Raw genomic sequence first — 26,742 nt, forward strand, 5'->3', positions numbered from 1 at the left:
TTTGAATCATAACAACAAAACGCAAATATGCTCAGTGATGTTGACGACCCTCGACAAGGTCTTTAGCGGCGCTTTGCTGGCACTCTTGCATAATCTTCAGCTGTTGAGCAACCTCTCCAAGTCTGCTGATCACCTCTTTGTTCCCGTTCGTAAAGGTAAAAATCACGTACGGGATGCCTACATCATCGCAAAATGCCTTGACCAACTTCTGGGCCTGGCGCAGGTTGTGCCTCGGGAGACGTGGGAACAAATGGTGAACAACCTGAAAGTTGAGACCGCCATGTATAAAATCAAGCCAAGCGGGACAATCGACGTCCATCGTTGTCCGCACCATTTTTTGCGCAAATGACTCTTGAACACCTGCATCCGCGGTTGACATTGCAAAGTGACTGAGCGTCAGCTGCACGTGCAATGGCGCGGTAACCATGTGAGAGACCAAGAGAAAGGCGAACCGCGCCGACCATGTCGGAACGGAGAGGTAAAGAGTACGATAACCAAACCAGTACCAAAAGACTACTTGACCACTCATCTCCAAGTATCGATGCCAGCGTGCTGACCCTTTTTGCGGCGATTGTCGAGGGTCCAGCAAGTACGACCACGCAAGTCGGTACAGATTGAATCGGCCCATGAGCAGAATGGGGTAGTAGAGGTAATGCTGATACCTGATGAAGAAGCGAGCGGCGAAATCGAGTTTCATGGTGCGTTCATAATAGGTAGAGTAGAGCGAGCTGAAGAACTGAGACGATATAGCAAAAAATGGCATATGCTGAATGTCGGGGTCATGTTCTGGTACGTTGGTCGCTATGTGATGGACGTTGTGGTTGCGCTTCCACCATCCGATAGAAAGGCCTCCCAAGAAATCCGCGATGAAGATTCCAATGCAAGTGTCTACTTGAAAATCATGGGTGATGCTGAGATGGCCAGCATCGTGCACGGTGAATGCTAGTAGATGCCATAAAAGACCAAGGCTGATGCTGGACAAGGTAAAGTAAGAGTAGTGCAGGAATATGCGGAAGAGGGCAAAGAGGAATAGGTATCGGAAAAGCTCAACGGCGTAATTTCCGTACGCGCACTGATACAAGCCGCTTTCTTCCAGCTTGTCACCAAGCTCGCGATATTTTATAGCCACCTCATGTTGAGACCATTGATCGAGCCCAGGATACATGGAGAGGTTGGACGAAATCGCATGGGCTATCGATGCTTCAGCAGATGTGAAGTGATTGGTTGAGGCAGTAGACGGCTCAGACTCGGATGAATAGACCGATGAAGCTTGGGACGGGGGTAGACTGCTACCAGCCGGGTGTCTGAGACGGACATGCTCGCTGTCAGATTGAGCGTCAAACACTGGTGACGGCGACGTTGATCGCTCCGACAAGCTGCTGGATGGGGTATCAAGATTGTTATCCTGCTCCAGAAGCTCTTGCTTGAGGTTATCTTGGTGGAGCAGAAGCGGTCTGAAGATTCCTCCCTGTATTGGGGGCAGGAAATTCTCCCATTGTCCATCAATCTTGCCAATCACGTATCTTTGCATCTGTGCCTGGGCAGTCTTGGAGTGCAGAGCCGCAATTTCATCGGTACCATCGCGACCGACCATGTGCAGGATAGCCTTATCGCCGCCCGGATGATATGGAATCCAAGCGTCAACCTTGAGCACCTGGCCCCTCAACAGGACAATTTTGTGGCCATCGGCGATGAGGGCCTCAATGTCTCTGCGGGACAATACTCGGTCTCGTGCGGGTGCCATTATTCAGTGGAACACGGGCTGCGAGGATGGCAGATTCAGAGTCTGTCTGGTTGATGACGCGCGGCCAGCCTGACGGATTGATGGAATGAAGATTTCCACAGCCCGAGGAGCGATGACTGTGTTTGCACTGCGCCGCGCCGCGCGGTTGTGCGTCCGAAGTGCACTACCAACCACCAGAATCACGTGGAGGAGGCCCCTTGAGGGAGGGAGGCTGCCTGCATCAGCACCAGCCCTTGATTAGAAAGAGAATCCTTGTCAGACGAACCGCCACCTCCTTATCCCCGCGTCACTCGGACCATGATTCCATGGCTGCGAAACGGAGACTTGCGCGAAACAAAATGCACATCAAAACTGTAAAAAGCCCGAAGATCCAGTTTGGCTTCAAGTTCCCGTCAGACGGCCCGCCTACGCGGGTCTAGCGGCGCGCGGCGCTCAACGGCCGATTGTCATTAGCCCCCAAATACAAGGCCCTAGCCTGAAAAATTGAATTCACGGTGGATGGTATGATGGATAGCCTCAGGGCTCGGAGAGTTGTGAGTAAAAGGCAAAGAGCCTGCACGCAACATTGCTCGACCTACTCGTGATAAGAACGCCTTCAATTTCACATGCATGTAACATGCAGGGCGGTGGAGTTTGCTGGCGCCATCAGCAGCTGTAAAAGGCAGTCACCGAGTTGCATTTGGCCATTCCCCAGTATTTCGTTGAGAGCCGAGCCTCGTCGTCAGGACGCGGTCCGTATCTTTCGTTGTTTTGCGAGAAAGTGGTCATGTCTCCGAATGGGCCGGCAATTGGTCTAGACGATCTACTTCTGTGCCGGATACCCAGGCATTCGCGCAAAAAGCCGCGCGTGTCCAACTGCTGTTAAACGGTAATGGAGATCCTGATCCTTTGCAGCCTGCATTGACATAGGTCACCGCACCAGCAATATACTTGTCCAAAATCGATACGTTGCCAACCGTATCAACAAGTCGTCGATAACTCAACTGCCAACTAGTATCATCATGTCCACGGATGGCTTGGAAGCTGGCAAGCCGCCTACAATAGCCATTGTCGGCGGTGGGCTGATCGGTGTTCTCCTGGGCCTTGGCCTGGCCCATCGCGGCATTCCATTCACCATCTATGAGCGTGCCTCCGACTGGCATGAGATTGGCGCCGGTGTTGCCCTGACAAGCGTCGCTCGGAGCAGCATGCAGCGCCTTCATCCTGAGGTCCTGGACGCTCTGCGCCGAGTCGCCAAGGCAAATCATTTTGGCTTTTGGGATGGCTATACTCCAAAGACGGCAGAAGCTTGCCAAGCTCCGGAGGCTCTGCACTTTCTCCTCGACGCTCCTGGGACAGATTATTGGTGCTGTATGAGATCTGAGTTCATGCGCGAGCTGGTCGCTCTGTTACCAGAGGGCTCGGCCTGCTTCAATAAGGAGCTAGACACATATGTCGATGATCCAAACCGGTCGACGGTTCTCCTCAAGTTTACAGACAATACAACCGTCGAAGCCGAGGCTTGTAAGTCTCTACGTGTTGGCAATGAATTACTGTCTGTTAGTACTAACTGGGACCTTCTTAGTGCTTGGCTGCGATGGCATACATTCCAAAACCCGTCAGCTGTTGTTGGGCAGTGATAATCCGGCTGCCTATGCCAGTTTCACACATCAAGTCGGGTATCGCACCGTTCTCCCCGTTTCTGTCGCCAAGGAGATACTGGGAGATGCCAAAGGTGGTTCTGACTTTTGCATTCACATTGGTCCAAATGCATATGTCCCCTCGTATCCTGTGAGTGGAACCCGAATTAACTCTGTTTCAAATTGCTCACTATTTATAGATGCTGCACGGCGACTCTACCGTTCTCAATTTAACCACAGTCATTTACACTCCCGAGCCGTGGGGTCATGGCAAGAAAATGGTGGCACCCGCGACCCACGAGGAGGTCGTCCAGGCCTTTAAAGATTTCAGCCCTCCTGTTCGGGAGCTTGTTTCTAAGTTCCCGGAAAATCTTATGAAATGGGGCATCTTTGACATGGCGGACAATCCCGCATCCACCTATGCCAATGGTCGGGTAGCAATTGTCGGTGACGCTGCCCATGCAAGTACCCCATTTCTTGGCGCTGGTGGCGCCATGGGCATCGAGGATGCCTTGGCAATGGCCTCCGCTGTAGATTTTGCTATTCAAAGCTCCAAAAGCAACACGTTAGCAATCCCAGCCGCGCTGCAAGCGTTCAGCGCAGTACGCCTGCAGCGATCACAATGGCTGGTGCAGAGCTCTCGGGAGATGGGCGTCATATTTCAGTGGAGAGATCCATCGGCCGGAAATGACGGGAAAAAATTCAAACTTGAAGCTGAAGCGCGCACAAGCAAGATTTGGCAGTTCGACGCAGATGGCATGGTTGATGAAGTTCGACTGCAATTTGACCGTGACATAGCGCTGGCTGATTAAGGGAGTCTCTGCATCAAGCAGAGTCAATACAATCCATATTAAGCCAGTCTGGAACTATACAGATAAAAGGAAACAAACCACGAGAACAAAGTAGGCGATGTAAATCCGCAAAATGCCACGTCTCCGGTGATACGTATCATGCTGGAGAGCTGCGCATCGTCAACTGCTCGCCTCATGCTTCTCTGGTGCGGTATCTGGGCTGACGTGGCGCAATTGACAATCTATCTGTAATAATGTGTGTATCAGCAAGTTACTGTAAATGACCACCTCTAGCGCGGTATACTGCCGACTGCCAAGAGCCCTCTCTCATGGAGTTCGTCCGAGGTGCTTAGTCGGCCACATGCAAGCCATGTTTTTAGTATACAGAATTGGAAAACTCCGCTGAGGTACCTGTACTTGTGTATCCATAATTCTGATGTATCTTTAGGTATCGCAAGGGAATGTCCTACAAAGTGGCTTAGCGAGCAGCCTGCGGATCATGAGGCTGCTTATGCCTTGGGGGCGGGTATCAACGCCTTTTCTTTGTAAACAAGGACCTTATAAGAAAACAGTCTTTTTGGCCAGAATACTGCTGAGAACTAGGCGTGAGCATCCTGGTTCAAAACCTTTCCAATATGGCAGACGACTCTGTTGCTATTATCGGGTTGAGTTGCAGGTTTTCAGGAGATGCAACCAGCCCAGACAAGCTGTGGTCGCTACTTGAGAATGGTCAGAGTGCATGGAGCGAGATTCCACAATCCCGGTTCAACCCCGTTGGAGCGTACCATCCAGCTCGAGAGAAGCTCAGCACTGTACGTAGGCCGTTGGTCAATAATTTACTCTTGATGCAGCACAGAAACATTGACATATTGCACAGTCTCATATCCGAGGTGGACATTTCTTGAAAGAAGACCCGGGTTTATTCGACGCAACTTTTTTTAATTTCACCGCTGAGACTGCTACTGTGAGAATATTCTCTATTTCCTGCCAAAGTATATTTTACTAACTTGCTGAAGACCTTGGATCCTCAATTCAGACTTCAGTTGGAATCGGTATACGAGGCACTGGAGAATGGTAGGCCACCCACTACATGATGTTCTGCCAAACAAACTAACATAGAACTCGTAAAAGCTGGACTCGCATTGAGCGACATTGCAGGATCAAACACTTCCGTCTTTGCGGGCACATTTTTCCACGACTACAGGGACTCGTTGGTTCGCGATGAGGACAACCTGCCTAGATCTTTCATCACCGGCATTGGCTCTGCCATGGCCTCCAACCGCATATCGCACTTTTTCGACCTTCGCGGTGCTAGCATGACTATTGATACTGGCTGTTCAACAACACTTGTGGCCCTTCACCAGGCAGTAGAGAACTTGAGAAGCAGGGGAAGTGACATGAGTATCGTCGGTGGTGCCAATATTCTGCTCAACCCTGACAATTTTAAGGCTCTGGGATCTTTTGGGTACAGTACCTTTTCTCCGTGATTTTCAACGTTTCCTAACAGTCCTTCCAGTTTTCTATCACCAGATGGAAAGTGCTTCAGCTTTGACCAACGGGCCAATGGATACGGACGTGGTGAAGGAGTTGCCACAGTTGTTCTCAAGCGACTCGCGGATGCCATCGCAGCTGGCGACCCCATCCGTGCTATTATCCGGGAATCGGTTCTAAACCAAGATGGAAAAACAGAATCACTGACCTCACCCAGTCCAGCGGCTCAAGAGTCACTCATGCGAGACTGTTATGCAAAAGCTGGCCTAAACCCGGGCGACACCCAGTACTTTGAGGCCCACGGAACTGGCACCCCTACTGGCGACCCAATCGAGATCGGTGCGATTTCGACCGTCTTCAAAACTCAGGAGAGGCAAGAGCCACTCCGAATAGGCTCGATCAAGACAAATATAGGCCACACTGAAGCGACAAGTGGCCTGGCTAGTGTCATCAAAGTGGTGCTGGCTATGGAGCGAGGCTTGCTCCCCCCCTCTATCAATTTTGAGCAACCGAATAAAAGTCTGAAACTGGATGAGCGTCGTTTGAAAGTTGTTACCGAGCTGGAGAGGTGGCCAATTGCTCCGGGGCAAGCTATGCGCGCCTCGGTCAACAATTTCGGCTACGGAGGTGCCAATGCGCACGTCATTCTCGAGGAAGCTGTTTACGTTTCGGATAGACGCGCGAAGAAGATGCCATGTCGCCGTCACACCAGCAATCTCACATCAGGCCGTTTCGTCAACGAGCATAAAATTGTCGTTGTCAGTGCCAAGGATGAACGGGCACACGAGGCAATGATTTCTCAGCTAGCTGCTTTCCTTCGTCAGAAAGAAAGCGAGCAAACCACCGACCCCGAGAAGCTTCTTGACAATCTCATTTTCACGCTTGGACAACGTCGCACATTGTTCTCCCACGTTTCAGCCTATCCTGTTCCAGTATTGCAAGGGCTTGAAGCTGTCGCCGAGGCCCTCGAGACACCAAAGTTCAAGCCACGGCGACGATCTCCGCATTCACCACGCCTTGGCATGATCTTCACCGGTCAAGGTGCGCAGTGGTATGCCATGGGGCGAGAGTTGATGACTACATACCCTGTATATAGGCAAACTATTGAGGAAGCCGACGCTTGTCTGCAAGAGCTCGGCGCTGACTGGTCGCTACTACAAGAACTCAGCCGCGATCGGGACACGAGTAGAGTCAATCAAACTGCTTTTAGCATCCCAATTTGTGCTGCGGTGCAAATTGCTCTTGTCCGCTTACTTGAGACCTGGGGAGTAAAGCCCTCAGCAGTTACGAGCCACTCTAGCGGTGAAATTGCTGCGGCGTATGCGGTTGGTGCTATCAGTCTTCGTCTTGGCATGGGTATTGCGTACTACAGAAGCAGTCTTTCTGCCGAAATGACTTCAGAAATGCCAGGAAAGGGTGGAATGCTCGCCGTTGGTGTTGGCCACATCGATGTCGCAAAGTATTTTGAGCGGCTTACTGACAGTGGCCGGGTTGTAGTGGCTTGCGTTAATAGCCCATCAAGTACGACAGTGGCAGGCGACGCTACAGCCCTGGACGAACTGGACGCAATTCTCAAGGCCGAGAATGTGTTTTCCCGCCGGCTTCGTGTTGACATTGCTTATCACTCTCATCATATGGAACCTATCGCCAAGGACTATCGGCGGGCGCTGAAGGCGATGCCCACGGAAGAGCCTAAAGCCAAAACTGTCGGTCCCGTCGCATTCTCTTCTCCTGTCACCGGTTACAGAATGACAAATACGAGAGAAATCGCTAGACCGGATCACTGGGTTAGCAGCTTGCTGCAGCCTGTCCAGTTTGTTGACGCCTTCATCGAGATGGTGCATGGCGACATAACGGATGATGCTGATAGTCAGAGCGTTGACGTTCTGGTCGAGATTGGCCCGCACACTGCTCTTGGGGGCCCCATCAAAGAGATCATGGCACTTGAAGAGTTTGAAAATATTCAGTTACCATACTATGGTAGTCTTGTCAGAAATTCGCACGCAGTCGAGTCTCTACAAGCTCTCGCTTCAAACTTGCTGAAAGAAGGTTATCCACTAAATATGGAAGCAGTGAACTTTCCAGCTGGTACCCAGGGACTGCATGTCATGACTGATCTTCCATCTTATCCTTGGAATCATCAAACAAGGTATTGGTCAGAGCCCCGATTCAACCTCTCCCTACGTCAACGGGCATTTCCTCCACATGAGTTGCTGGGGTCACTCGTGACCGGAGCAAACCCCGAGAAGCCGGTTTGGCGGCATACACTGAGAACCACGGAGTCTCCATGGCTTAGAGACCATGCAGTTCAATCCATCATCCTGTATCCTGGCTGTGGTTTTGTATGTCTAGCGATTGAGGCGGCTACGCAAAAGCTTGCTCTGACTCGAGGAGCGCAAGACAAGACGATATCGGGTTATGACATTCGAAACATGAGCGTGGAACAAGCGCTTGTGGTACCAGATTCATCCGACGGCATTGAGATCCAAACCACGCTTTACCCAGCACATGATCAAAAATCAGCTGATGGTCAAGTTTGGCACGAATTTGAAGTTTATTCCATCTCCTCCGACAACAGGTGGATGCGCCATGCCAGTGGCCAGATCTTAGTCGAATTAGAGGAGCTACGAACTCCACTGTCTTCGGATTTCAAATTGGGGAGTTCGCGACAAATTGACCCTGATGACATGTGGAAGACTCTGGAGTTGATGGGTATCAAATATGGCCCGACATTTAGAAACATCAGCGACATCCACCAGTCGAAGAAAGAGCTCCGATCCACAAGTACAATCACCGTGCCAGATACAGCGATGGAGTTTGAGTTGCCTCGCGATTATATAATTCATCCTGCCACGCTAGATGCCGTTGCACAGTCTGCATTCACTGCACTTCCCGGTGCTGCTTTCTGCCAGGCCAGTCCTAGGGTGTTTCAGTCAATCGAGCGGATTTGGATCTCGAGCAAAATAAGCAACAAGACAGGCCACAACTTGCAATGCCAAACAATTCTCGACTACGCCGATCCCCACGGCATCAAGGCAGATGTCTCGGTACTTGACCGGGGGGCTCCTGCTATTGAGGTGCAGGGACTGCAGCTGCGTTCGCTGGGTGCGGGTGTAACGCAGTCCCTGCATCCAATCTTGTGCAGCAAGATTGTCTGGGACTGCGATATTGATTTAAACGTTCCTGGCAAATTGATATTGCGCACAGAAGAGGACATGAAGTTGGAGCAGCTATCGCTATACTTCATTGAGCAAACACTTGCATCCAAATCAACGCCTGAAGCAAATCATCTTGCGCAGCATCATGGTGACTACCTGGCGGCGCTTAAAGACATTTTTCAGCTTCGTTCTCCAATGCATGATCTGTCAGTCTGTAAGCTTTCCGCTGAACAATTGTCGAGTGTGAGTGAACGAGCTGCGTTGCTTTGCAGTGTCGGCAGCCGTCTTCCGGATATACTCCGTGGTGAATTGACAGTCGGCAATGCGTTTGGCAAAGATATCCTCTCTTCCTCTTTGAAACACGAAACAGATTACTCAGTGATTATTAGTCTGCTGCGCAAAGCTTTACATAAACGGCCACGCAGTCGGGTCTTGGAAATTGGCGCAACACACAGCGGTATCGCTTCCCGCATGGCAAAGGTGTTCAGCACAACGGGCGCTTTTTATCACTTAAGCAGTGAATCAGTCGAGGTCTTGGAGAATTCAAAACAAATCTTGGAGAAGTGCAGCGATTCCATGGCTTTTGATACGCTCGACATTACTGAGCAACCAGACGCTGATACTTTCAATGTGAGCTCCTACGACGTTATCATTGCACCAGCCGAAAAGTTGAGCAGCCGCGCTTTGGAAAACATTGAATCTCTCTTGGTACCAGGTGGAAAGCTCTTGGTGGCTTGCGTACAGAAATGTGAGCTCGATTCGCTCATTGTTCTCGGGCTCGTGCCTTCATGGTGGGAAGCCAACAGCAGTGAAGCAAGCCCAAGACTGAACATGGCAGAGTGGGATTTGAGGCTCAAGAACGCAGGCTTCAGTGGCATAGACTTCATGCAGTTGGACCCCGGTAGCAGTTCCCTCCAGCAAACCTACACGTTGCTAACCACACTACCCAAGAGTGATAAGCCTGCGCCGCCTGCGGCGATAGACATTACTATCCTCACCGCCAAATCCTCGAATGCGCCACCAACGTCTTGGATTGAGTTGCTTCTGGCGAAAATCACCAAAATGTTACCTTTCGCGGTACTTGATAAGAGTCATGTTCTAGATATTGAGTCTGTATCGGAAGAGGCAATCCAGGGTAAGGTCTGCGTGTTCCTCGGCGAGCTCTGTCAACCGGTACTGCGCGATGCCGGGACACAGACCTTTGAGGCTATAAAGACTCTGGTAACAAAGTGCAGCTCACTCCTCTGGGTCACGCGAGGCGGTTTTGTCGATTGCGAGAAGCCAGATCTTGGCCTTGCAGCTGGGTTCCTCCGGGCTGCCCGAAGCGAATACCTTGGCCGCCAGTATGTGGTGCTCGATTTGGATCCCTGCGCACCAGACTGGACGGATATGGATATCGAAGGCATCTCAGGGGTCCTAAATGCGATTTCGCGTGGATCTCTAGCGGGTGAGTACGAGTATGCTGTGCGAGATGGCCTGCTTGAAATACCACGTATTGTCAATGATCTGGGCCGCAACCACCTTGTTTCGCCTCTAGACGAAACAGACGTGGAAAACTCTTCACTTGTGCCGCTGCATAAACTTGGCCCAACACACAGCTTAAGTGTCTGTACCCCCGGGAAGCTTGATACTCTCTCGTTTGTAGAGACCGAGCCTCGCTTAGACCCAGCTGAACTGGCCGCTGCCATGGTGTATGTCGAGACGCACGCCTACGGGCTCAACACTCGCGATCTCAACATTGTCTCTGGTCGCTTGCATCACGAAAACATCGGCGTTGAATTCTCTGGGATTATAAAAAGCTTAGGGGAGGAGGCAAGTGCCAAAGGCTTCGCCGTTGGTGACAGGGTCATGGGCTTGGTTCCAGAGGGGAATATTAGCGGTGCCATATGTACGCCATGGGACCGCATCACCCGTATACCCTCGAATGTCAACTTTGAAGAGGCTGCAGCAGTTTTGGCATCTTTTTGCATCGCGCACATGTCTCTCATTGACATTGGTCACATGCGAACTGATCAGACCATCCTCATCCATGACGCCGCGGCATCTGTTGGCCAGGCTGCAATCGTTGTAGCATATGCTACTACCAGCGAGGTTTTTGTGACGACGGAAAGTGAGGGAGACCGAGAGTTTATCTCAAAGCGCTATGGTATTCCCAAAGACCATATTCTTTCTAGACAAGACCCGTCATTCACGGCGCAAGTGCTGGATGCCACCAATGGCCTGGGAATAGATATTGTCCTCGGTTCACAGACTCGACATCTGTCTGAGGAAAATGCCAAAATACTTGCTCCCTTTGGTCATCTCATCGACATTGTAGAGAACGACCCGGAAGATTACAGCAATTCCATCATGCGATTGCTGGAAGCTTCAACCTCTTTTTCAACATTCTCACTGAGTTCGCTGCTTTCACTCGCGCAACGAAATTCGAACAAGGTCTATCACACGATGTCAAGAGTCGCCGAGCTGATTGAGAACAGCACAATCCGTCCAGCGCCTCTCTTCGCATCATACCCTATCACCAACGCTGTGCAAGCATTTCGCCATCTCCAGACAGCCGATCGCATCAAAACCGTTCTGTCAGTGGACGCGGATGCTACGGTCTTGACTCGACAACTGTCGTCCAAGCCAATTATATCGCCAACAGCAACATATTTGTTGATTGGTGGCGTGGGGGGCATCGGCCGCGCCATCGCTAGCTGGTTGGCCGATCAAGGAGCTAGGTTTATTGTCGTGCTATCCAGAAGTGCTGGCAAGAGCGAGCAAGCGGCGAAGCTTGCCGAGGAGCTCGGACAATCGGGATGTCTTGTCAAAGCCATAAGCTGTGATGTCTCCGACGCCCAAGATCTCGCTCGCGCTGTACACCAATGCAACAAAGACAATTTGCCACCTATCCGTGGTATTATCCAGGGTGCCATGGTTCTGAAGGTAAGCACAAGAATTTTCATCGAATGCTACTCCGCGCTAATGCTCTCACAGGATACTCTGTTAGAACGTATGACTTTTGAGGACTACCGAATAGCCACCAAACCAAAAGTTGACGGCACGTGGAATTTGCATAAAAAATTTTGCTTGCCCGACTCGCTCGACTTCTTCGTTATTCTTTCGTCTGCTGTAGCAGTGGCAGGAAACGCTAGCCAGGCCAACTATGCTGCCGGGGGTTCTTACCAAGACGCACTTGCTCGATGGCGGGTATCGAATGGCCTTCCAGCTGTGTCTATCAATCTGGGCGCGGTCAAGGGCATCGGCATTGCCGAAAACTCGGGTGTCCTGGGCCATCTGCAGAGGGTGGGATACACGCCCATACATGAGGAGCAGGTCCTCTCGGTACTAAGTAGCGCCATTGACAGCCCTTATGAGCCCCAGATCGTGGTCGGCCTGGACGCCCGCCCCGGTCCGCATTGGGATGCCACCGGTGAATCGCAGCTCGGTCGCGATATGCGGTTCCTTCCTCTGAGGCCGCCGGAAACTGATGCTGGCGCAGCCTCGAACCAGCCTGGAGGCGCCAACTCTCTTGCCAATGTGCTCGCCAAAGCAAAATCCCCGGAAGAAGCTGCCCAGCATATCTCATCTGCCATTGCACACAAGATCTCGGAAATCTTCATGATACCGGTCGATCAAGTAGAGATAGCCAATGCGCCAGCACAGTATGGTGTCGATTCGCTAGTCGCGATCGAGCTACGCAACATGCTCGTTCAGCAGACTGCCGCGGAGGTTTCCATTTTTGACATTATGCAGAGCACATCAATAGGCTCTTTGGCCGGTGTGATTGCAGCCAAAAGTCCCCAGTTCAAGGTGTAGATTCACGCCTGTGCTAGTTCTGCTAAGTCGCGGCAACGTGGACGCTGCTTGTTGCCGCTGCACAGTACAGGTTTGGTATGGTTCAAACGACTCAAATAGATAAGTCGCTGTTTGCGTTCGTGGAACTCAGGTTCTTTGATTAGGTCACTATATTGTTAATAGAATGATTAGATTATTATAGATCATTATGCACCCCCACTAGAAACGGATTTATTGTGCACAATAGCTGAGCTATCGACGTGCCCCAATGTATCAAATTTGTGCGTTCTAAGATGGCATTACCTAGATTCCTTGATCAGTGGTTTCAATAGAGCGCCGCTTTTGAGTCTCTGGGACCTCCCGCTCACATTGTATTGCCTCTGTAAATCTCCCGCGGCACTATGCAAGAGGCCTGTGTTGTCGGGAAGCTGTCAGAAGAAGCGCCCGCGGCCACCATGCCCAAGTTCCAATCCCTCCATGTTTTCTCGCTTTCAAACTTGTGTAATTCGAGGAGATCGTGGAAGGTTCAAGAATTACTTTAACTGAAGTCGTCATCGCCGCTGGCCACTGCAGGAGGATCATCATCCTGTGCTAACTCATTTTGACCGTCTTCCATCAACTCGAAGTACGCCACCACACTCTCGTGCTCGAGAAGTTGAGCTTTCTAGATCGTCGGAAAGATTTCCTTGCATGTGAGTTTCCAAGTTCTTCGAGCAATGATAATAGCACAACAATCATGTAAGGGTGGATACACATGTGCGTATACAGGGAGGAGGGTAAGTGGAAGTATGGGTGAAGGTATCTTCTTCGGTTTGCGGGGGCATATCAAATTTGGAATAATTGCAAAAACGTACCTCTTCTTCTAGTTGATTCACCACGGCTTCAAGCACAGAGTGCTCGATTTCCTTGAGGGCGGCAACCAGGTCTACATGAGCCTGATCGATAATGTCTGCTGCAATCAAGGGTCCAAGTTGCTCACTGCTCGGGGCGGCTGCGAGCTTCTCCAGTTGGTTCATCGCTTTATCCTGGACCACGCTCACGGCCCGGAGCTGGAAGAGTGCCCACAATGGATGACTTCGGAGCAGTGTCTCGAAGTCGCCAGCGCGTTCCGTCACATCCTCCTCCTGCCAGAAAACTCTCAGCTCCCTGTCACCCGCATCGTTTTGCAGGGTGCGAAAGTCAAGTCCATCCTCCTCGTTTACGCACATGAGATACACGAGGCCACTGTCCCACAGCTTACCGCCGTTGGCATCATCGCCGCTATTTTCGGGCTGACGGAGCGTTACGACGGGTGCGCCCCCGAAGACGCGTCGCTTCGCCAAGGCAAGCGGGTCGTCATCGAAGCCGTCGAGTTGCAGCGTCAACTGCCGCGTCTTGCTCTCCGGGTCGAAAAAGCCGTAGCTAAATAGCATCTCGGCTGCCGACTTGCTGTCCCCGTACGATATGTTGATCTCGTCTCCCGCAGCAACGACAGCGCCCGGCCTGATCCTCAACGAAACGTCACCTCCAATCTCTTCTTCGTAGTAGGCTGTCGCGCCATCGGCGGAATGGTTCACCATATCGAGCGCAGGCACCATGGCGTGACTGGCTTGAGGGAGCTCTAGGCATCTTGATCTGTACCAGGCATCGACGAGGAGCCAATCGGATAATGTTGCTCCATCCTCTTCCCAAAGTAACCGATTCCAAAATGGTATATTTGCGGATGTATCCCTTAGCTTATCAAACTCACTTTCCAGCGCCATGACTTTCGCAGACAATGCATCCTGCGGCGTATCAGTTGTCAGAAGTCAATTAGATCTTCTTCTCAGCGTAATATGGCATACCTCCAAGGATGTTCCTCTCAAAAGCAACTGATGAGGTTCCGACCACAAAGTAGGGACGGGAATATGCTTTGGTAGAAATTTAATGTATTCGGTCCACGGAGTTGGTACGCATCGTCTGGTCTTGTCCTCCATATGCCTAGCAGAAACTATGTGTACCAACAGATAAAGCATAATGTCAAGACGGGTCGACTATGAAGAATCTATCAGCCAAGACCTGGTCAACGAAGCCAAATGTATCGTGCAAATACCTTTCGACCAGCTTTCTCTATGAGCTCTTTGAAGTGGTGATCCACCTTGGCATACTCTTCGATAGCTTCTCCTGATAAAACAAGTTCGGCGGGGATTCTGATTATTTCAGAGGTCTTGTTCACATCTTCCGAGGCATTTAATGTATCCTCCGCCACAAGTCCATAGCCTTTACCGTTAATGCGGCGCATTGCCACCTGCTGGAGCTTCACATCCTGTAGGGTGGCCCATGTTGGCAGAGAGTCGATGGACAGTTGAGAGGAAGCAGCCATGCTGAAGAAGACTCCTTTGCAGTGCAGGTGCCCGAGAGGAAAGGCTTTTGTCTAATTTATTCTTTTCCTGTTTATCATGTGAAAAAAGCAGTCACAATACGCGTGGTGAAAGTTGTTTTGACAGTATCAGCTCAAATCAGAAGTCTTCCGTTGCAGGGCGGAGCTTCTATGCGGCAAAATGCCCCACCAAAATTCGGTACGTCATGCCTAAAATGTACTGTGAGATGGTGGCATGGAAATTTTTATTTAGCTTCAAGAGAAGCGCCTTTCTACAAGAACTTGTCGGGCCACAGGGCTAACTAGAAACCGGTATTGTGCTTTACGTGCCAATTCAGACGACGAGACAGGGCTACCGCATGTAAGCCTTTGGCCTTTGGCCCGCCTCTCGTTCCCATCTTCTCTGCGCATAAATATACCCCGCCATGCCTCGCGATCCCCTCATCGGACTTGTGGGAAAGCCCTCTGCGGGTAAAAGCAGTACACTGAACAGCTTGACTGATGCGAGTTCCAAAGTCGGTACGTTATCCACCTCCCACAGCTGCCTGGGCCTCTTGTATGGTTAAGACGTGCTAACATGCGCAATCCTGCCAGGCAACTTTCCGTGAGCGCCCTCCCAGTCGTCTTGCGACCGCTACGCACCCCTCCTTCTTCCTTGCAGTCCTTTATCGATATTCTAACCACCTAGCCCTCGCGCCTCCTCTTGTCTAGCTTCACAACCATCGACCCCCAGCGAGCGATCGGCTACCTGCAAATAGACTGCGCGTGCGCGCGCTTCAATGTGTCTGACCGGTGCAAGCCGAACTACGGCGCGTGCGTCGACGGCCGGCGCTCGGTACCGATCGAGCTACTCGACGTGGCCGGGCTGGTCCCCGGCGCGCACGAGGGAAAGGGGTTGGGCAACAAGTTCCTCGACGACCTGCGACACGCCGACGCGCTGATCCACGTTGTCGACGCCTCGGGCACCGTCGACGCCGAGGGCAAGGAGACGCGCGGGTACGACCCCTCGGTAGACATTGCCTGGCTGCGCAGTGAGGTTGTCGCCTGGATCCTGGGCAACCTGCTGCAAAAATGGGGCTCCTTGCGCCGGCGGCACGTCGCCGTGAAAGCCACGGCCGCCGAGACGCTGCAGCTGCAGTTTTCCGGCTACGGCTCTACGATGGCCGTCGTAAACCGCACGCTCGACCGCATGGCGCTCAAGGAGCCGCTTGAAGAGTGGTCCAACGAGACGGTCGAGCGCGTCGTCAACGCCTTCATTGACGAAAAGTTCCCAACCGTCATCGCTCTCAACAAGATCGACCACCCAGACGCGGACAAGAACATTGCCAAGATTGCCAAGATGCAGGACCCCAACAGCATTGTGCTGTGCTCGGCCATTTCCGAAATCTTCCTGCGCAAGATGGCCAAGCAAAACTACATCAAGTACGTCGAGGGCAGCGAGTTTGTCGACACGCGCGAGGACCTGATCGAGCAGGGCGACCCGGACGGCGGCGGTCTCAAGGAGCTGGACGAGAAGAACCGCAACCGCATAGAGAACCTCAAGGACATGGTGCTGTACCGCTTCGGCTCCACCGGCGTCGTGCAGGTGCTCTCCAAGGCGGCGGAGCTGCTGGGCCTGGTGCCCGTCTTCCCTGTGCGTAACGTGTCGACATTCACGACGGGTGCGAACGATACCAAGAATGTATTCAAAGACTGCGTGTTAGTGAAGAAGGGGTCGACGGTGGGCGATGTGGCGCGCAAAATCATGGGGGACGCGCCAGTGGCATATGTGGAAGGCGTGGGCAACATGAGAGTGTCGGAAGACGATGTGGTCTCTGTTGGGAAGCATGATGTAAGTTCTCGACTCAAATCAACTAGTTGTGTACCGTGCCGGTACTGACAGACAAACAGGTGCTTGCATTCAAGGTCGGCAGGGGGTAAAGGCCATTTTTGAGCCACTCTCAAAAAGTACCAACTAGGAGTTCTTCCATCAGCATGGGTTAATATTGACTTTATAGGAACGCGATGAACATGACCAAAAGCATGGTGTGACCAGAGTATTGCTCATGTATCTATGGATCTTCGCTCTGGCGTGACCTGAACAGGCCATTCCCTCGGCCGCTCACCAAATATGATATTGACACCATGCTTCGCTGCCGCCGTTCCGAGCCTGTCCATCAATGTTCCTCGTATCTGGTTCTGGTATATACGTTTTATCGTCTTTGTTTCCTTTATAATGGCTGAAATCACAGAGCACATTTCCGACTCATCGTAGTGGTCTGACCGAATCTCCAGCGTCTCGAGTCTAGGGAATGTTGCGAGAAATGTCGGTAGCGGCAGGTCCTCTGGCGTCCTGGGGAATGGCCGGAACCGAAACTGCGAAACGGACATGCAGCGGATCCCCGGCGCGCCGGCAATCCATTCGTACTTTGCGAGATGTGCTGAGCTGACGGCCCCGGCCGGCGTGGCGAGGGACTCTGGCGGGAACACGACATCCAGGGTGTGAAGCCGGCCGGCGGCTGCCTGGCTCTGGGCGACTTGTTGCAGACTGTCCGGGTCCAGCACGGCGTTGGCTAGCCTGATGGTCTCTAATCTTCTGTATTCATTCTGCCAGTTGTTCTCGGGGTCTAGCACGGTGCCGGACATGTTCCAGACCTTCTGGATGGCTGGGCCCGGGTCGAGAGTAAGAGGCTCTATAGCGATGGCATCCGGGTTAGGGCTCCACGGCAGATCCAGATCGATATATTCCAGCTTATAACCGTGGTTGAGTGAAGAGAGTAGGCAGATGATGACAGTAATAGCAAATCGAGCGGCCGTGCTCGAATTACTGGCAACGACAATGAGAGCTTTGAAATTGGGCCAGATATTGCTCCACTGGTCCTCCCAGTCACTGGAGCGGTCGGGCAGTGTGTCTTGCAGCCAGAGCTGTTCCAACGCAGGGGTTTTCGAGCCCATGTGTAGCTGAGGGTTGCAGGTTAGCGCATTGAAACCATCATCTGCCCCGTTGGGCAAGAACTTACAATTGGGAACATGGCCGTCGACCCTGTGCGCATCTGCAAGCGCAGATTCTTTATGTTGGGCATGAATGGCACATCTTGCTCCCGGAACCAACTCATAGGCAGGCCAGAAAGATTGAGGGTCTCTATTGTCTCCGCCACGGGGTTGAGCAGCTCGAACGGGTAAGCAGAAACAGGTATGTAGTCCAGGCCAACAATATGCTTCTTTGGTTCCGCGGTAAATAGCCTCAGTGATAGCGTTTTGAGGGTTTTGCAAAGCCCCGCTGTCGGTGGTATTCTGAGGGCATGGTCAGGAAAGCTGAGCTCGAGATGCTCTAGCCGCGCTGCTCCCTGTAAGAGAATGAAGAGCTTGGCTTGGGAAAGTTGAAACCGGTGGTTCTTCTCTTCGATAACAATTCTTCGAATGTCATGTCTGGCACTGGCGACGAGATTACGAAGAAAGTCTATGCGTGGCGGCCGTCGAGGTGTCGAGGAGCCTGTAAAGTCGAGATTCTTCCACAGACTGGCGAAATCGCGTGATGTGAGTGTCCGCTGCCACTGCTTGGACACTCTCAAGCACCGTCTTTACAGAGACTGTCAGTAGATATCTCCCATGAGAGGGGGGGATTTGTCTTTTATTTTTCTGCCCCCTCCGCCTTTTTTTTTTCATTTCAGTGATACTTACACTCTCTGTACTAGGCTGCAGTGTGAGAGAATCCAGACGAACAATTCTGAGGGTAGAAAGACGGGGTCTTTGCGGCAGAATCGCATGTGAAGCTTGTTCCGAGCGCTATTTAATTGCTGTATAGAACTTCATCAATAACAGGTCTTATGGCAACGCGGCAAGGGAAACCGACTTGAAATTTTGGGCTGGTGGCCATGCGATTGGCATTTCCGACTTCAACTCCGGCGCTGTACACCTTCCATGCATACTCATCTTTCTTCTGGAGACGAGCAATTTTGCCCAATCGTAGATAGCCCTTTTAAATTTGTCAGCTTATTGCAATTTATTTAATAAGCGGTACCCATCATGAGAGTGGCGCGTGCATACATCGGGAAAGCGAGGAGCAAGCTCCAGTATCCATTCGGCGTCTCTTCTGGCCCGATCGAGCTCCTTCAGAGACTCAAAAGTGGCTGCTCTGTAGTCGAGCGCTTTGATATGAACTGGGTTGTCGCATTTGTTGAACATTTTTCCGACAGAACATGAGCAAACATACATAGCTTCGTGGAAGATTGACCCATCCTTGTCCGCCACCGCCTCAAAGTTCTTGCATGAGCAGCGGTCCCTCTTCATGCCGCGGTTGCATTTACACAAGCGCATGGCCTACGAGGATGGAAAAATCAGGTCAGTTCGGACCACCCTCGCAAGGCAACAGGCGCCACGGAGGCGTTCGAAGCTCACTCCTAACAGCCAGATAGACATACCCTAGTAAACTGTTCCAGAGCGTGCTTGTAACGCTTTGCACGATATTCATCCTGGCCGATCTTGACGGCAGCCTCTGCCTGTGCTGCAGGCATGCTGACTTACAGCAATGTCCTGCAGGCCAAAATGGCAAAGATGCAGAATTTCTTTAAAATCCTGGCAAGAGGGAGGATGTTGCACAGTGCAGTTGGGCTGTAGTGGTGATGCCAGGGCGCGTTGTGGCACGTGTGGCTGTGGCCCACTTGTTGATATAGGTACAGACCTCCAAGTCCCCAAGTCGCCTGCCGATATGCATCAGTCTAATTAAAAAAAAATATTTAATAAGGCATGATATCCTGCGGGTGACTCTTCTCATAAGGGGGCAGCGGGGCCTTTTCTATGTGTACTGATTTCTTTGCTTTTTTAAAACTTGCACGACCCAGAATGCCACAATCCTCTTTGCCTCTGTTTCTCATTGGAAATAGTGATTGGTTGGCGCAAACCGTTGACGCCCGATCATCCCGCCCAGATATCTAACTAACGTCCCGAGATATGCTTGCCCCGAAACTATCTTCCAACTGCGTACTTGTTCAGCTGCAACTGCGCCGCAATAAAGCCGGACACACCGTTACTTATCCAGCATTCTTCGCCGTCAACTAGAGCCTCTGCCTTGACGGGCTCTTCTACAGCGAGTTTGCTATTTTCCTGTTAGCTGACCGGCCCGAGTAGCCGGCACGGATATAGACATACTTTTCGAGGGCATAACGTCTCGATGTTCCATTGTTACCCCCACTGCCGAAGTTGGGGCTGAACTCGGCAGAAATTGGAGGCGTAACCCACCTCCCGTTCCTCCAAAAGTACGGGGTGGTGATGCTGCCCTCCATGACCTCGCCATTCTCGTCATTGACTATGAGTACTTCCTTGCGCTCGCCCATCTTAATCCCGGCCCTGGCCCGTGCCTCGTTATACATGTCTCGCTTCGATGTTTTATGATGCGTAAATTCCGAGCGCGAAGTGGCGGCCTCGTCTCGCAGAAGCGCGTACACAACGGTGCGGCTAGCCTCCATATTTCCTGGCTCTGCACCCGGTGCAGGAAGACTCAGGGGAAAGAGATTCTCCAAGGAAGCATCTGGAGTGTCAAACTTTTGAAATTCAAATGTGCCGTGGGCATGTACTATTATTTGAAGCCGCACCGGCGTCATCTGAGACGTGCCAAGGAACTCGTTGGCAGAATCGGCGAGCTTCGTAAGAGCCTGTTCGCCCGAGAGGGCATCCATGGCAGACTGCCACCCCCAGTGGGTGGCTGCTCGAAGCAGGCGATCGCGATGATAGTCTAGACAGTAAAAGGGGGATACGTGGTTATAATTCCATGAGGCATGTTGAAAGCCACGGCTGGGTACCTGTTGTAGGCTAGGGTCATAGCGCAACGAGGTGAAGATGTAAAAGTCGTCGGTTCCAGGCATGTCGAGTGCTACGGTGAGGCTGGGATGGAGAGACAAGATTCGATAGTCGGGGGGGAACTGCCTTTGACAGACAGTTATCGGGACAATGCGCAATGAGGATGTATGACGGCACGCATTTTCTTAGCGGGAGAGGGAGTCATTCTGTAAGGTAGTTATGTGATATGATATCCACCAGGGCTGGGCTGAGGGCTTCAGAAGCAGATATATATATCCATGGCGGCGCGAATGAGGCGAGACTTAATAGAACGATGATAATACCAGGAGATGTAGTAGAGAGACATCAATTTCTTTTTCTATTTTTCTTCATTGTGAGGACTCGGAACGAATGTGCGTTGTTACGCAACTGTGTGGCCTGCACACTGTGGTGCACTCACTTGACTTCTTTCCTGATAGCCGCTTGCTGTTGTTTTCATGCAATGTACGGAGTAGGTAGTAGCACATCACACTGACGAGAAAGCCCCCATATTAATTAATGAATGGCATGCAATAATCTTGATATTCCGTAGTTGTTACTGTTGACAAGCTCAATGCCTCAGGCAACTCAGCCAGACCCAACTTTTTTCTGTGACCTTGTAGCGGTCTTTTCGCCTATAAGCCGGCGCTGTACGGAGTACTAAGTAGTGCAGAGATGCCCCGTTTCTAGTGAGCGTTTGCAGTCACAACAGCGGAACGGTCAAGCATGACTAATACAGGCTCTTCTGGCAATTGGCTGGTCAGCCCAGCATCCCTCTCAGAGGTGAGCTGCCGCAAAATTACGACACACCACCTCTCGGCTGGAATCGTCTTTTTTTTTAACCTACGTGACCCAAAAGCTTCTGCTGCCACAGCTCTCTTTACTCGCATCAGTTCTCCCGTCTGCCATTCGCTGCATCACGGGCTTCTTTCTGTTGCGCTTTTCTTCTTCCTTGCGTCTTACCCTTCTCTATACCTTTAACTCATTTCTTCTTTCCGGGCACTGTATTCTAGTTTTCCACAGCCATGTCAAACCCCTTACCTTCCATGCCGGCCGTCCGCCCGGTCGCGGTGCCCGTCAGCGCTCCCTCTAGCACCTGGGATCGCATTACATCCTGGGCTTCCGAGAATAAGGCCGTCGTCTACACCATTGCCGGCGTTGCCGTAGTTATTACGGGCGCCGGTGCTGTATACTATCTTAACTCGGACTCTGTGAGTGGCGTCCCACCCCTAGCAAGCTATTCGACGTCATTGATCAGTCAATTCCGTCCTGGCCATCATCTGACAACATTCGTCCTTAACAACAGAAACCGAAGAACGACGGAGCTCCCAAGCTTAGCAAGAAAGAACGTCGCAAGCGCAAGGAAGCTGAGCGCAAAGCCGCAGAGAACAATTCGGCTGCTGCATCCTCCCAACCCAAAGCCGCCTCCGTTCAGGCCGAGGACGAGCTTCCCGAGGTCGACGAAGCCATTGTTCAGACACTTACCCAACAGCAACGCGAAGAGTATGCTGCCAAGCTCAAGCAGGCCGGCAACAAGGCCTACGGCGACAAGGCATACAACAAGGCCATCGATCTCTATACCAAGGCCATCCTCTGCAAGCCCGATCCCGTCTTCTATTCCAACCGCGCTGCCTGCCACAGCGCCATGAGCGAATGGGACACCGTGATCGAGGACACCACCGCCGCCATCACCATGGACCCTGACTACGTCAAGGCTATCAACCGTCGCGCCACTGCCTACGAGCATAAGAAAATGTACCCTGAGGCCCTTCTCGACTTTACCGCCTCGTGTATCATTGATAACTTCAAGAGCGATTCTACCGCACAGGCTGTTGAGCGCCTGCTCAAGACGTTCGCCGAGGTCAAGGCCAAGGAGATGATGGCTTCTCGCACCGCCAAGCTCCCTAGCCCGATTTTTGTCGGCAATTACCTTCAGAGCTTCCGCCCCAAGCCTCGCCCCGCCGGCCTGGAGGACTCTGCTGAGCTATCTCTCGATACCGGTCTCGGTCAGCTGCAGCACGGCCTCCAAGGCCTCGAGAAGCGCACCTCGGCAGGCTACGAGCAGGCTCGTCTTGCTTTTGAAAAGGCTCTTGAGCTTGGTGAGCTCGGCGACAACGAGGCTCTCGCCTACAACTGCCGCGGTACTATGCGCACCCTTCTCGGTGACCACGCCGCTGCCACCGAGGATTTCAACAAGAGCATTGAACTCGACCCTAGCATGACTCAGAGCTACATCAAGCACGCCAGCATCAGCCTCGAGCTTGGTGAGACCGCGCAGGCCGACAACGAGTTCGCCCAGGCCCTCAAGCAGGACCCCAACGACCCCGATGTTTACTACCATCGCGCCCAGGCCAATTTCATTAGAGGGGATCTCTCTGAGGCCCAAAAGGACTACCAGAAGTCGATTGATCTGGACAAAGACTTCATCTTCTCCCACATTCAGCTGGGCGTTACGCAGTACAAGATGGGCTCCATTGCCTCATCGATGGCCACATTCCGTCGCTGCGTCAAGAACTTCCCCAAGGTCCCCGACGTGTACAACTACTACGGTGAGCTGCTGCTCGACCAAGGCAATTATGCCGAAGCCGTCGAGAAGTTTGACACTGCCGTGGAGATGGAGAAGCAAACCAAGCCCATGTCCATGAACGTGCTGCCCCTGATCAACAAGGCGCTGGCTCTATTCCAGTGGAAGCAGGATTTCAAGGAGGCCGAGAACTTGTGCGAGAAGGCTCTCATTATCGACCCCGAATGCGACATTGCTGTGGCCACCATGGCCCAACTCCTTCTGCAGCAGAACCAGGTCGCCAAGGCCCTCACATACTTTGAGCGTGCCGCCGAGCTTGCTCGCACCGAAGGCGAGATTGTCAACGCCCTTTCCTACGCCGAGGCCACGAGAACGCAGGTCAAGGTCACCGAAAAGTATCCCCAGCTAGCAGCCAAGCTTGCTGCTTCGGGAGCCGGTGGCGCGGGCGGCCTGCGTATGGGCGCTTAAAAAAAAGGTCCATGACGTCGAACCGTGGCCACGGTTTTATCAGCCTTATAATAATCCAGGAAGCAGGAAAAGAAACCAAAAGGTGTGAGCCAAAGTGTACGATGGTGTCTCTGAAGCGGGGTTGCGAAAAGAGATGGGTGATGTTGAGGAACTATACTCATGACGACGGTCTATTTCATTAATGCTTGTCAAAACAACACAACCTTGCGAGGAAAACGACAATGAAAAGACGCAAGGTTCTTTTCTTTTTTTTTTTCTCTTGTAATGTGTCTCGGGGCGTGGCAAAGAAAGGGATCATTCGAAGAGGGAGGCCGCCGTTTTTTTCTTGTTTCCTTGTTATTTTCCTTATTCCTTTTTGTATCTTTGCAACTTGCGGGGAAAAAAAGAACAGCGGCGCGTCTTTCTCGTGTACATTTTTTATTCTCTCTCTAAAAATTCATCATTCTTGTTGTTTCTCTTTCGTTCTCCGTCAATGAATGAGGGGAAAAGAACCAAAGACTTCTCTCGCACATACTGTAGGGTATTTATTTGGCATGTCACTGGGACGAAATGATACGTGTATGTGTATGTATGTATCCGTACGTGTGTCTCATTTGTGTGTGTGTGCGTGTGCGTGTGTGTCCAGAGCGCCGTTTCAAACGTACCTGTCGCCAACGCAATGCTCTCGAACAATGGCGCAGGGGAATCTGGACCTTGTTTACTAAGTAATTACTACCAATCAAACCTTGCTGTGCAAATTCTGCGAGTTTCCAATCTCGCTTTCACGTTTAGCCCAGATGGCAGATTTCACTGCCGCACCGGGTACGCTTCACCACCATTGATACTCTCCAGGATTGTTTAAACATCAGATTTTTCCTATATAAGATTACATAAAAACATACATTTCCTCGTCTGATATATCTCGTTGATGTGCAGATTAGCTTCCTCCTCATTAGCGTGTGATCCCGCCGCCTGGTGTCCGAATCAAAATTGCAAAATATTTCCGCTGATATAGATGTTGTTGTATGCAGTTGTACACAACTGCGGCTCTCCTCCTCGGAGCCATCTCATCTATGTATGTTTATATATACTTGTCTTTTCTTCTGCTTCTTCGGCTTCTTCTTCTTTGCCGCTGCGTCAGGTTCAGGACTTGGTAGCGTTCTTAGTCAGCGTGATGCCCAGGGCGATGCCCAGGACGGCGGCAATGATGATGAGAACGACAATGAAGAAGCACCACCACTTTAGCTTGCGGCGGTTGCGGGCGCTCTTGTTGGCCTGTGCGACCTGCTGGTTGCCGGACTCGAGGTTGTCGACGACGTCTTGGCCCTTGTTCTCAGCGTCGGCGATGACGGTCTCCTGCTGCTCGACCATGGTGGCCAGCTCCTGGTACAAGATGGCGAGCTCGGCGAGGGTCTGCTCGATGCGCTGGAGCTCATTATGGCGGGCGCGAACGTTGCCGAGGACGGAGGAGGCGTGGCCGGAACGGTTTGTACGAAGCTGTCAATTCCAATTAGCGTTACTATTTAAGGCGTTGTATTCGAAAGAGCACACGTAGAAAAAAGCAGTGTAGCAGAGGGGGAAAGAGAACTTACAGCCGTCTGGAAAACACCCTCGTTGCCCCAGTCCGCTTCGGTTGCCTGCTGGACCTCCTGCTCCGAGGCGTCCGGGTTCACGATACGGTACTGCCGGGCGATCTGCTCCCTGTATTTTTGCCTGTACTCGCGCTCGATGCTCTGGTATGAGTCGAGCTCGGACTTGAAAAAGGTCTTGAGGGACTGGAGCTGTGTCTGCTTGGTCTTGCGGGAGGCGTCCGAGGTGCGGGCGAGGTCGCGCTCGAGGCCCTTGATGCCGTCCTTGATGGCGGTGTTGCGGACCTGGGTCTGGGCGACGTACTGCTCGAGCTGCTGGTCTGCCTGAGGGTCGGCGGCGCCGAGGGAGCGCTGGTGCAGCTGGCCAATGGTCTCAATGTCGCCGGTCAGGCGGTTGATGTCGTTGCGAAGTGACTGCACGCGGGCGAGGAAGTCTTGCTGTGACAGAGGCTGCTGGGAGCTGTTGGACGGGACGCCGGCATTCTGGTAAGAGGACGTCTGCGGGTTGTCTTGGAGCTCATAGTTGTCCTGGGCGTACGGATTGGGCTGGGAAGGGAGAGACAATTAGCGTGGGAACAGGATTGGCGTGGAGTCGCCGGGCGCAAATCTGGTTTGCCTCGAAGCTATTCGCAGTGACTGGGATGGGCCGCAACTAGTTGTCGCAGCGAGGAGCTGGGCGGCGAAGCCGCATTCCGCCAGTAGTGACGACAGAGCCAGATATCAGAGAAAAAAAAAACGGAAACGTACCTGGCCATACCCTTGGCCAGCCTCTTGCGCTGGCGCTTGTTGGTATGGATTCGGTTGGCCGTAAGACATGGTGGGCGAGCGGCTGAGGAAGCAAATTCAAACAGCGCAAGTTGGTTACGACCCGGTTCCGATGCGCAATTGGCGATGATGGGAGGAGGCCGGCGCGAGAACGATGGGGTAAAAAAAAAACCTTCGGGAATGGTGGAAGAGGGAGAGAAGATCGAGAACGACGGGAGAGGCGGAGGTGGACAGAAAGGTAAAAAAATGAAAGCAGGCAAAGGTACCCTTTCACCTGTTGCAGTTGCAGAGAGGCTGTGGTGCGGTGGGCTGGCGGGAGAGGTGCGTATCTTTGCCGCTTTCCTCGTGGTGATGACGAACTGGAACTGGACCCAAGCTAGATCCGTCTTGGTAGGTAACTACTTTGGCAGGGTTAACCAAGTAGGTACATGAAAGGTAAGTAGCAGGTAATAAATGTCGTGGTAGCTTCGAGGTAAGTAGGTAACTAGCTACCTATTTAGTTAGGCCGTGGAGGCGGCGGCGGCAGGTGACGGGTATCTAGAACGGATGAAGAAAATAACACTTCTAATAATCAAAGGAGATGAAGATGTGCGGAACGTAATTACGCAAATGTAGTGACTAATCAGACCTTTAAAAATACCTCTTTGTTTGCTTTTCAATTGAGCTAAGTACTTCTTTTCCATCCCATACCATCCGTCCTGGACCA

General features: G+C 52.0%; 9 protein-coding genes across 9 annotated transcripts; 4 read left to right on the forward strand and 5 right to left on the reverse strand.

Annotated features, from left to right (window-relative positions):
• Positions 1–31: 31 nt before the first annotated feature.
• Positions 32–1,744, reverse strand: V2A60_003845 (fatty acid desaturase; the record flags this gene model as incomplete). Its single annotated transcript, XM_083255171.1, has 1 exon — positions 32–1,744. One exon carries the CDS (start codon positions 1,742–1,744, stop codon positions 32–34), a length of 1,713 nt encoding a protein of 570 aa, XP_083111297.1.
• Positions 1,745–2,745: 1,001 nt separating this feature from the next.
• On the forward strand, positions 2,746–4,175 carry V2A60_003846 (FAD-dependent oxidoreductase; the record flags this gene model as incomplete). Its single annotated transcript, XM_083255172.1, has 3 exons — positions 2,746–3,247; positions 3,309–3,514; positions 3,564–4,175. The coding sequence occupies 3 exons, from the start codon at positions 2,746–2,748 to the stop codon at positions 4,173–4,175; spliced, it is 1,320 nt and encodes a 439-aa protein (XP_083111298.1).
• A 614-nt stretch (positions 4,176–4,789) lies between these two features.
• Positions 4,790–12,601, forward strand: V2A60_003847 (type I polyketide synthase; the record flags this gene model as incomplete). Its single annotated transcript, XM_083255173.1, has 6 exons — positions 4,790–4,966; positions 5,032–5,118; positions 5,171–5,228; positions 5,286–5,619; positions 5,671–11,728; positions 11,780–12,601. 6 exons carry the CDS (start codon positions 4,790–4,792, stop codon positions 12,599–12,601), a joined length of 7,536 nt encoding a protein of 2,511 aa, XP_083111299.1.
• Positions 12,602–13,118: 517 nt separating this feature from the next.
• V2A60_003848 (cytochrome c lysine N-methyltransferase) lies at positions 13,119–14,921 on the reverse strand (the record flags this gene model as incomplete). Its single annotated transcript, XM_083255174.1, has 4 exons — positions 13,119–13,244; positions 13,435–14,343; positions 14,404–14,592; positions 14,652–14,921. 4 exons carry the CDS (start codon positions 14,919–14,921, stop codon positions 13,119–13,121), a joined length of 1,494 nt encoding a protein of 497 aa, XP_083111300.1.
• A 422-nt stretch (positions 14,922–15,343) lies between these two features.
• Positions 15,344–16,838, forward strand: V2A60_003849 (P-loop containing nucleoside triphosphate hydrolase protein; the record flags this gene model as incomplete). The annotated part of the gene is made up of 4 exons (XM_083255175.1): positions 15,344–15,437; positions 15,513–15,522; positions 15,630–16,749; positions 16,809–16,838. The coding sequence occupies 4 exons, from the start codon at positions 15,344–15,346 to the stop codon at positions 16,836–16,838; spliced, it is 1,254 nt and encodes a 417-aa protein (XP_083111301.1).
• Positions 16,839–16,961: 123 nt separating this feature from the next.
• V2A60_003850 (uncharacterized protein) lies at positions 16,962–19,411 on the reverse strand (the record flags this gene model as incomplete). Its single annotated transcript, XM_083255176.1, has 5 exons — positions 16,962–17,858; positions 17,918–18,476; positions 18,827–18,873; positions 18,945–19,217; positions 19,319–19,411. The coding sequence occupies 5 exons, from the start codon at positions 19,409–19,411 to the stop codon at positions 16,962–16,964; spliced, it is 1,869 nt and encodes a 622-aa protein (XP_083111302.1).
• Positions 19,412–19,862: 451 nt separating this feature from the next.
• V2A60_003851 (aminotransferase class IV-domain-containing protein) lies at positions 19,863–20,758 on the reverse strand (the record flags this gene model as incomplete). The annotated part of the gene is made up of 2 exons (XM_083255177.1): positions 19,863–19,992; positions 20,046–20,758. The coding sequence occupies 2 exons, from the start codon at positions 20,756–20,758 to the stop codon at positions 19,863–19,865; spliced, it is 843 nt and encodes a 280-aa protein (XP_083111303.1).
• Positions 20,759–21,736: 978 nt separating this feature from the next.
• On the forward strand, positions 21,737–23,703 carry V2A60_003852 (uncharacterized protein; the record flags this gene model as incomplete). The annotated part of the gene is made up of 2 exons (XM_083255178.1): positions 21,737–21,922; positions 22,018–23,703. The coding sequence occupies 2 exons, from the start codon at positions 21,737–21,739 to the stop codon at positions 23,701–23,703; spliced, it is 1,872 nt and encodes a 623-aa protein (XP_083111304.1).
• Positions 23,704–24,825: 1,122 nt separating this feature from the next.
• On the reverse strand, positions 24,826–26,087 carry V2A60_003853 (t-SNARE; the record flags this gene model as incomplete). Its single annotated transcript, XM_083255179.1, has 3 exons — positions 24,826–25,179; positions 25,275–25,817; positions 26,019–26,087. 3 exons carry the CDS (start codon positions 26,085–26,087, stop codon positions 24,826–24,828), a joined length of 966 nt encoding a protein of 321 aa, XP_083111305.1.
• Between the last annotated feature and the right edge of the window lie 655 nt (positions 26,088–26,742).

Source organism: Cordyceps javanica, chromosome 2 (assembly GCF_051103115.1).
Source record: "Cordyceps javanica chromosome 2, complete sequence".
NCBI classification, from domain to species: domain Eukaryota; kingdom Fungi; phylum Ascomycota; class Sordariomycetes; order Hypocreales; family Cordycipitaceae; genus Cordyceps; species Cordyceps javanica.